This window comes from Nyctereutes procyonoides, unplaced genomic scaffold (assembly GCF_905146905.1).
Source record: "Nyctereutes procyonoides isolate TBG_1078 unplaced genomic scaffold, NYPRO_anot_genome, whole genome shotgun sequence".
NCBI classification, from domain to species: domain Eukaryota; kingdom Metazoa; phylum Chordata; class Mammalia; order Carnivora; family Canidae; genus Nyctereutes; species Nyctereutes procyonoides.
Window position 1 is genome coordinate 67,654,689 of NW_026575135.1, and position 10,143 is coordinate 67,664,831.

The window sequence follows — 10,143 nt, forward strand, 5'->3', positions numbered from 1 at the left end:
ATCCTGAAATGAAAAAAAAAGTAAACCACTAGCTTTTAGGACATTCAAGTGCAGCTATATAAGTACAAATTCTTCATAAAAATATTGACAAGTGTTACTAAATTCAATTCTACTGTTATCAAAACATTAATAAAAAAAGACTATGGGGTATACAGTGCAAAATCACAAGGCATGGGGGTTGGGGGTCTTTTATAATTGAAAGAGCAATTCTGGCTTGGAACTGGTGGTGGTAGGTAAGGTTGTAAGGGTAACTGGGTCTTAGTAATTCATGATTTTGTGTGCTATGTAAGAAAAGCTCGCAGCTGCGGAATTCTGAACATCTTAAAACTACATTGTCTCGGGCAGTGAAAAGTAAAGAGATTTTCAACTTGAGAGCCGAGATGGAGGTGTCGTTGAGGTGACGCTGTCAGTCTCTGGTTACAAAGTGAAGCCGTCTGAGAAGACAGGGTGAGAAGGCCCCAGAGTGAGTGCCCATTCTACGCTGTTCTGCAGCTGCAGAGAAGAGGAGTCTTCCGTATGCCTTCCCAACATTTCCCCACGCCCTAAAATCCAGGTTGGCTTGGCTGTAGAGAAGAACCAAAGCAGCCTGCGTGCAACAGCTCCTAGTCAGGAACGGGATAGGGCAGCGAGCTGACCACCTCGCCGGCTTCGGTGACAATGGCATCGTACACCCACCGTCGGTTACAGCGGCACTCGGGCCCACACTTGTTGGAATTGCACTTGGGGCAAGGGTAGAAGCAGCCCAGACAGTTCTTCTCCAGGCAGTCACACAGATCAGCGTCATTACACATCAGCCTGCCACTTCTGTCGTACTTCCTCCTGACTCTGCCAGGAAAACAGATGACAGGACCAGTTTCCTCAGCATGGAAAAAAAAGAACCAGCATGCAGCAACCCTCGTAAGTACGATCCCTTAATTCCTAGGAAAGAGCACCCCAAGGATGACCCAGGCACGCTTCAGAATAGTCTCCCGCAGCGGTGCCCCGTCGAAATTCTACCAATTTCCAACAGGGCCAGGCTAGTCCCTGACAGTACCCTTCGCTCTTCCAGCGTGCCGGGGAAAGTAATATTGCACCAGAGCAGGTTATAAAGACCAGCTGGATAGAAGCTTCTTCCTACAAATGCCCTGCCCCCAACTTGTCTTTAAGACTATAAGCATTCCTGGGACGCCTGGGGGGGCTCAGTGGTTGAGCATGTGCCTTTGGCTCAGGGTGTGATCCTGGGATCTGGGATCGAGTCCCGCTGATGTGGGAGTCCCTCCTTGCAGGAGGCCTGCTTCTCCCTCTGCCTCTCTCTCTCTCTCTCTCTTTTCCTATCTCTCATGAATAAATAAATAAAACCTTAAAAAAAAAAGACTATAAGCATTCCTGATAAGAACTTTCCCTGATAAATTACACTTTTTTCTTTCTACAAACAAGCACTCTGGTGAATATGATTCTGTTTTTTAATGACTTAAGATAAATGTTAGAACTGTCTCTGACTGCTCCATCAACAGGAAAACACACACACATACCCCTCCTCTGTTAACAGTCTCCAGGGGCCCCTGCTTCTGTTCCTTTCTGGTTCTGCCCATTACCCAGGGCGGAGGGAGAAAGCAGGTGACCGAGGTGGGACCCCTGGTAAGCGCTGTGCGTGGGCAAGAAGCTCCTTGCTAGAGGCTCATCAGGGGCTGCACCCCAGCTTTGGGTTCCCACCCTTCCTCTGCCAGCCCCACCATCGTCCAGGAGGCGAAAGCATTCACAAGAATTTTACCAGCCTCTCAAATACAGGTTCTTTTGAAATAAACCTTTTCAAAATTGAGCTGCTTGAAAGCCTTAGTATAAGAAAAGTGTCTCAGGACAGCCTATATCCATTATTAAGAATTGGAAATTAAAAAAAAAAAAAAAGGCTGGCCCTCAGCTCGTGTGGTGAGATTAGGAAACTTCTCCACCCTTTGTCCTGAAGCAGACACAGTAATGCTCTCCCCTCTCCTTCCTTCTCCTAACAAAGCAGGGAAGGTAGAGGATCGCTATGGAGACTCGCGGCCTGCCGCCTAATGTTCTTCCTTCTACAGGAATACCTTCCACTGAAGAGTGATATTTAAAGCACTTCGTCTGTGGCAGGAGGGCTTCCCACCCCCTGCCACACCCACCAGGAGATTCAGATGTCAGCACACCAGGGGATTTAAAATCCATTATGGAAATCGGGGAGTGGGTGGTCATGAAGCCACCAGAGAGCCCATATGGGACCTTGTCCTGGTCCCTTTGCCTCAACCCAAATTATTCCCTCACCTTAACTCAGATACCAACAGGCAAATTTTATAATTTCCTGCCCACCTGATGCTATCTTCTATAAAATTCTGAATTATCATACACACACAAGCATGCAAAACATACATGCACAAATAAAAAAGATGAAGCAAACCTCCACATGCCCACTGCCCAACCTGATAAAGGATCTAACAGTGTTGACATCTTCTTCATGCCCTGCCCACTGCATCCCTCAACCCCACCTTCCAAGAGGAACCACAGCTTGCTGTTACAAAAATCATGTCATAATCATGTTACAAAAATCAGGTTATAAAAACCAAGTCTCTGTCTGGCTCAGTTGGTAGAGCATGCAACTCTTGATCTCGGAGTCCTGGTGCTTGGAATCGTGAGTTCAAGCCCCGTGTTGGGTGGGGAAAAAATCATCTCCCTGTTTCGGTTACATGTGTATGAATCCCCAAGCACATTGCATTTCCCTATGTCGTGATTTGCAACTTACTCATGATGGTACATCTAGCTGTTATTCAAATATTTTCACTTCTATATGCATTCCACTGTATAACTTGTATATTCCACTGAGAATATACAAGTTTCTCATCTTTTCCATCATGGATGGGCATTTTGACTATTACTATCTTTTTTTTAAAGATTTTTAAAATTTATTTATTCATGAGAGACAAACACAGAGAGAGGCAGAAACACAGGCAGCGGGAGAAGCAGGCTCCATGCAGGGAGCCCGATGTGGGTCTCGATCCCAGGACTCCAGGATCACGCCCTGGGCTGAAGGCAGGCGCTAAACCGCTGAGCCACCCAGGGATCCCCGACTATTACTATCTTATTTTCTTTACTGTTATAGCAATGCTATGAAATTTTTGAACTTGTCCCCTGTTGTACATGTATGAGAGTTTTTCTAGGATATATAAGCAAGAGTGAAGATGTTAGGTCATAAGGTATATAGGTGATACTAAAAATTTTTGAAGAGTGGTTGCACCATATTAGACTAAGTTCATGACCAATAGCTTCATCAACATTGACATTATCAGACTAAGTACTGCCTCTCTGGGGAAGTGGGGCACTGCCCTGTACTACACTGATGTGATTCCATATCCTGAAAGTTTCTTAACCTTTTCTTCTACAAAATGCCTGTTCGTTGATTGGTTCATTTTTCTCTTTGGATGTTTAACCTTTTCTTATTGACTTGTATATATTTTGGATACATAATCTTTCAAATTATAAATAGCTTCTCCTATCTTGTGGTTTGTCTTTCATTATTTTTCAGGTGTCTTTTAATGGACATAAATTCTTAATTTTAATATAGTCAAATTCATCAACCTTTTTCTTTAGGGTTTGCTTATACTTATGATGTGCTAATAAATGATGTAGGAAACAAAGTAGAAAAAATTATTAAATTTCTTTACTACCTACAGCCCACTGACAAGTCCTTGAAATAGGCAGAGTGACAGTCCTCTGAGAACTCAGCAGCCTTGATGTTGATTCTTGGCTAAGGGCAAAAGGCAATCTTAGCCCAACCCCCAGGACCCTGTGAGTCTACTTTAACATATAACAATTCCTTTTGAAACTTCCTTTATCTCTACCCCCCAAGATCCATGTTGGCAGCATATGACCCACTGACATACATCTGCATGGTCTCATGACTGAGGGTTTACTAAACAGTAATAAATGACCTTTCCCAACAATAGCTAGGGCCCTCAGGATCCTGGAAACGTTGTTTCCAAAATACCTGGGAGGCTAACACTATCCATAACCCCCTTCCAACTTGAAAGTACAGAATGGGCCGTTCCTCATGACCCCAGTGAAGCTCTTTCTGCTCCCGGGTCCTATCCCTGTGCTTTAATAAAACCACCTTTTTGTACCAAAGATGTCTCAAGATTTCTTTCTTAGCCATTGGCTCTGAACCGTATCATCTTTCCTATATCAGCAATCATTGCACTTATGATATATCCTTGCATATTTGATACCTGAATTCATTCCCACGATTCATTCCCTCAGTCTCCTTCTGGTGATACATCTTTCTTACTTTTCATCATCTTTCTTACTGAAGCTATTACTCTAATCCAAGGGCTTCTTGAAGCCTTTAAAAAAAAATTGATTCCTAGTTTGGGATTATTGCCTATTTCTTGAAGTTACTAACTTCCAAACACATTGGGCGATACTGTACTTTAGAAAAGATATTTTTAAAACATAAAAAAGAGGCAACCTCTCCTTTGCCAGAAACTCATGTATTTTATAATCCCACAAATCAAATGTAAGAAATCATGATCTTACTTGTATTTTACAGAAAAATACTCATTCATCTTTGACATCCGAGCTTTCTTTTTCTGCTGCCTTGTTTCAGGATTGAAGTCTGCTACCTGTGGGCCCGGGTTTTGAAACGCCAAGCATTTTAACTGCCGCTCTATCTGTTGCTGTGAAACAAATAACATATATTGGTAGTAAGAACTGGATAATTTTGTTTTATGTTGTATCAAAATAAACCTTCTGTAACTTTTGCCATAATGTCATGAAAGTACAGATGTTTTACTTAGAGAAATAAACAGCTTAATTTCATCACATTTCAAAAGATGTTGTAAATTTCCTCAAGGTAGGGGATTCTGAATGAAGAAATCCATAGTATAAAACTCATATAATATAAATAAAGGAGTGTGTCTGGGTGGCTCAGTCAGTTGAGCTTCTAACTCCCGATCTCAGCTTGGGTCTTTTTTTTTTTTTTTTTTAAGATTTATGTATTTATTTTAAAGGGAGGGGAGGGGCAGACAGAGATGGAGAGATAGTCTTAAGCAGACTCCCTGCTGAGGACAGAGCTCAATCTCACTATCTTGAGATCCCGACCTGAGCCAAAATCAAGAGTCAGATGCTTAATCATCTGCACCACCCAGGTGCCACCCAGGTGCTTGGGTCTTGATCTCAGGGTTGTGAATTCAAGCCCCACATTGGGCTCCACACTGGGCGTGGAGCCTACTTTAATAAATAATAAAATAAATAAACAAACAAATAAATATAAATGTATTTTATATTTAAATTTATAAATATAAATAGCTATATATGTATGTATATATTGTGTATATGTATTATGTGTGTGTGTGTGTATATATATATATATATACATTGCTGTTGTTGCTGTTGTTCTGCTTGGTTGTTTTTATATATATATAAACCAAGCAGGAACAAAATTTCTTTTGTACTTGCAAAATACCCGGTGGCTTCTCAAATCTGGTGGGGATGAAAGTCAGAATTAGCGTTTTATGGAGGACAAGAACAAGGGAGTAAAGTCCTGCAGTTGTTGGCGTGAGAAACCCAGGTGGAGCGTCTGAAGCACCTCAAACCACAGTGAGAACCCCAGGTGCACACGGCCCCTCCCCCTGTCTTCCATGTTCTCGAACAGGTTTCAAAACAGTCATTCCTTGGGTGTGTGGACTCCATCAGGGCTTTGAGGCAGTATGCAGCCTGAAAGATCCACTCTCAGTGAAAGCCACACTTGAAAAAGAAAATTTTCCTAGAATGGCTTTCTAGAGTGTTAGTGGAAATTTTCAAAAGAAACCGGCCCGAGACATTTACAGTTGGAAGGGAAACCAAGCCTAATGGAGACAAGCAACAAAGATGCTTTGATAAATCCCGATACCTTATTTCAAAAATGTAGCACATATGTCATGAGGAAAGGGCATGCCCTGCTCAAGGATTTTAGGAGAGAAGCATCTGAATGGCCCCCAAACACACAGGCTGATGGACATACAGATGAAATATTTTACCTGGAAACAAAAGGGAAACTTTCAAAGTGTGCATTTCGGTGTACAAACCAGTGACAGAGTCGCGGCCTGATCCCCAGTCCATTGAGCTTGATACTAGTCCAGGCTGCCTAAGATAATATACACACGTTTCTTGACGTTTTCATCGCGGTGTGTGTATGTATGGGTTTGCTTTACAAACTTAAATTAACCTCATGAAACAACTCGGTGATTAGGTATGGCCATGAAAAAATGCAACTCCATACCATCGATTACCATTCTCCGTTGCATGGCAAAAGTCTGGGGACAGAGACCCGAGGGCAAGGCCAGCTGTGTCCAGGTCTTGGCGCTGCCCCTCGGTAGTGGCGTGCCTCCAGCCAGCTCCCACTTCTCTGAACCTCAGAGTCTCCTTTTTGCAAAATGGGCTACCAGGGGCATCTTGTGAGAAGGATTTGGTGAATTAATATATACAAAGTTTTAGAATTATGACCAGCACATAATAGGGAAGAAAAAAAACAAACAAGGGTTTTTAAAATAAAAACACTGGACTATATTCTCCATAAATACTCTTCTTCAAGGGCAGGATTTTATTGCACAGAACACTGGGCTATAAATCAAGAGAGGTAAGTGGCGGGCGGGGAGGAGGGGCACATGTGAAATGGGACCAGCCCCGCAGGGACCAGAGTGAAAAGTGGAAGGGGAAGGTCCCATTCATAGAGAAGCAGAGAACCTTCCTGTGAAATCCTGAATGGACCCACCTTCCACCCAAGTCCACCTCACCTCAGAGATCTCCAAATTGAGACCTCTCCAAATACCATGAAACCCTAATATCCATTTGCCATACCAGCTGCTTCTGTCCAATGTGACAGTTTTTCTCAGGAGGACTTTGACTTGTGTGTCCCTCGTGAGTGGAATTGTTTTTGTCTGATTGGTCATTCATTTCTGATCACTGAAAAAATAATTGGGTAGATAAAGTGGAATACATTAATATCATACATCCTCTCTGGGTGTCCTCACCTGGGTGTCTCAGTGGTTGAGCATCAGCTTTGAGCTCAGGTCATGTGCTGGGGTCCTGGGATTGAGTCCTGCATCAGGCTCCCTGTGGGGAGTCTCTGCCTGTGTCTCTGCTTCTCTTTCGTGTCTCTCATGAGTAAATAAATAAAATCTTTAAAAAATATATATCTTACGTCTCCAGTAACTTAGTCCTATGACTTTCCTCCCTACATTTTTCTTTCTTTCAAAGCCAGGTTTCCTGAAAAACCCATCCAGCTTCTTCGCTTTTTTTTTTTTTTTTTTAAGATTTTATTTGTTTATTCAGGAGAGACATAGAGAGAGAGTGAGAGATTGAGAGAGAGGCAGAGACACAGGCTCCATGCAGGGAGCCCGATGTGGGACTGGATCCTGGGACTCCAGGATCCTGCCCTGGGCTGAAGGCAGATGCTTAACCGCTGAGCCACCCAGGCGTCCCCGCTTTTTTTTTTTTTTATACCTCTCACTCTTAGACCAAGCATCCGCGCCCCCCCCCCCCCCCCCCCCCCCGCCAACTCCCAGATCACTTGACTGACACTCTTCTCTTCTGGGTGTTCCATGAGCAAATCAAACATACCTTTTACAGTTCTCAGCATCACAGACCTCGCTGGAGCAGGCAATGCTAAGACCTTCTCCTTCTCTTTAAGACAAGGATGAATTCTTAGACCTTCATTCTTCCCGGGTTATACTTAGGCCCTTGAAAAAAAGGAAGACACATGAATGCCCTATATCCCCAGTAACACTGTGAAAATCTCATCCACGCCTGTGGTTCCATGTCACCTCTTTGCAGTGCAGAGAGTCCCCCCAGGGTACCTCTAAAATCCCTGACCTCCTCAGTCAGGTTTTCTGACAAATTTCTAGTACAACTGGGGATAAGGAGAAGGCATCAGTGTTCCAGAAAACTTGGCTGCTGACATACCTGTAATTTACTTCAAAATACTTACTGTATACATGGGGCACTGGTGTGTGTGTGTGTGTGTGTGTGACTCTGGTGAACCTAACACATGATGCTAATCACAAATGCACAGCCCAGGCTGCTCTGCAGTGTTGTCTCAGAGAGGACCAAGCTCTGAAGGGGGCTTCCACAGTCCTGCTGCTTTTCTTCTCCCTCATCCACTGCTGGGGCTGTCTTCAGGGCACTCTTTCCTTTTCTTTTTAAATTTTATTTGAATTCAATTTGCCAATATATAGTATAATACCCACTGCTCATCTCATCATGTGCCCTCCTTAATGACGGGCATTAAGCAGGGCATTGTTTCCACCAAAGGAGGCAGGGTTGAGTCACCAGGTGGCCTGGGGTTTGCACCCCACCTGCCCTCCAGCTGGGCATTCCACCTCTGTACTCCCAGGTCTGGGTCACTAGACCTTGGCTGCCCACTCTTCTGTATCCTGCTCTCCAGTTTCCAGGATTAGGTTAAGAAGTTAATTTTTCTTTCCTACCATTGTTAACAGTGATCTTCCTTTTCACTCTCTGTCGGCTGGAATCTACCCTAAAGATGGGGTAGTAGTATTAATAGTCCTTACCCTTGACTGAGACAGCCTTAATGTTCCTGTCAGCTTGACAAAACCCAAGACCAGGCTTCTTCCTGACTCTTGGCCCTGACCTCGTTTTCCTTAGAGCTTTTACTTGGGTAAACTCATTACTGTAAGTTCTTTCCCTGTCCTATTGAGATATAAATCTTCTCGGAGCTTCTTGCCAGTTGTACAACCCAGGAACGCCTTGCCCAGAGACGAGGAGGCAGCCCTATGAGAGGTAATCAGCCAGAAAGATGGTGCCTGCGTTTGCCAGTCTCTGGGGGAGGGAAAAGCCCAACTTGCTAATTGGTGGGTGCCAATTAGCAAACACAGGTGCCTTCATCACAGAGAAAAACACTTGCAAACTCGGGAATAATTCCATGTGCTCGACACTTCCCATGGACCAACCTCCCGCCCGTCCCCTAGTCTTTTCCTTCTGCCTTCTGTCTCACACTGGATTCACACCAAGTCTTGGGTTCCCTCTCCTATCACCACAGCCTTGGATAAAGTCTCCTTTGCCTTGTTTAACTTCACTCCGGAGCAATTTTTACTTTGATAACATCTCATGCATTTTCACATCTGATCAGCCAAACGGTTCTTGTGGAGCATTTCCCACTTTGATGATAAAATCACAGGGAGCGGTTTTAAGAATAAAAAATCCTTGTTGAAAGAGGACCTCAAACTCTCTTGGGTGTTATACTATATGTTGGCAAATTGAATTTAAATAAAATATTTATTTTTTTTTAATTTTTTTAAAATTTATTTATTTATGATAGTCACACACAGAGAGAGAGAGAGGCAGAGACACAGGCAGAGGGAGAAGCAGGCTCCATGCACCGGGAGCCCGACGTGGGACTCGATCCCGGGTCTCCAGGATCGCGCCCTGGGCCAAAGGCAGGCGCCAAACCGCTGCGCCACCCAGGGATCCCCCTAAATAAAATATTAAAAAAAAAAAAAACTCCATTGTGACCTCAGTGTGTACGTCCTCATTGATTGAACCCTTCTTTCCAGCTTATCTCTAAACTCAGGTCAAAGACCCTGCAGGCAAAATGTGCCCTGACATAAACAAAAGTCTCCCCTCAAGCCATCAGGACTGAGTAGAGCCAGCAAGACTCCGTGACTGACCCCATGACAATGATACACCTGACCTCTATTGCCCACCTGCACTTACCCACCGATCTTGGCCTCACATTTTCCTTGCATAAACCTAGAAGTATTTCGAACAGTTTAGAGATGGCCTTTGAGATGTTAGTCTGCTGTCTTCCCAAGTCTGGCCTCGCTGAAATAAATTCCTTTCTCATTTGGCCACCACCCATCCCTCTGCTTTTGGACTTTGTCAGTGGAGAGTGGCCGAACCTGGTCTGTTTGGGACCCCTGGAACGAGGGGCCCTTGCACCCCAAGGCCCCAGTTACCCTGTCAAATTCCAGGTCTCCTGGGGTTATAATTTGTAGAGGAGAATCTCGGTAGTCTATACAGTTAATGAGTCCTGCAACTATGGGAAAAGAGAGGCTAGGGAAAGTAGGTATAATTTTCTGTATCCAGTCTTACCATCTGATCCTAAAACCTTTGCCTGTATCTTCTTCCTACCCTCAATCCATCCAAAACACTGCA

At 44.0% G+C, this 10,143-nt stretch overlaps 1 protein-coding gene across 1 annotated transcript; it reads right to left on the bottom strand.

The window, feature by feature from the left end:
* Window positions 1-601: 601 nt before the first annotated feature.
* On the bottom strand, window positions 602-6,927 carry ARL14EPL (ADP ribosylation factor like GTPase 14 effector protein like). Its single transcript, XM_055301588.1, has 3 exons — window positions 6,832-6,927; window positions 4,531-4,670; window positions 602-825 (listed from the first exon to the last, which is right to left on the bottom strand). The coding sequence occupies exons 1-3, from the start codon at window positions 6,925-6,927 to the stop codon at window positions 603-605; spliced, it is 459 nt and encodes a 152-aa protein (XP_055157563.1). The 3' UTR covers window position 602.
* Between the last annotated feature and the right edge of the window lie 3,216 nt (window positions 6,928-10,143).

Coding starts and splice junctions, on each gene's coding strand:
- ARL14EPL (XM_055301588.1), bottom strand. CDS start 6,927: ATGAATGACCAATCAGACAAAAACAATTCCACTCACGAGGGACACACA. Junction 4,671..6,831: donor ACATTGGACAGAAGCAGCTG/GTATGGCAAATG, acceptor TTTGTTTCACAG/CAACAGATAGAGCGGCAGTT. Junction 826..4,530: donor TATTTTTCTGTAAAATACAA/GTAAGATCATGA, acceptor TTTTCCTGGCAG/AGTCAGGAGGAAGTACGACA.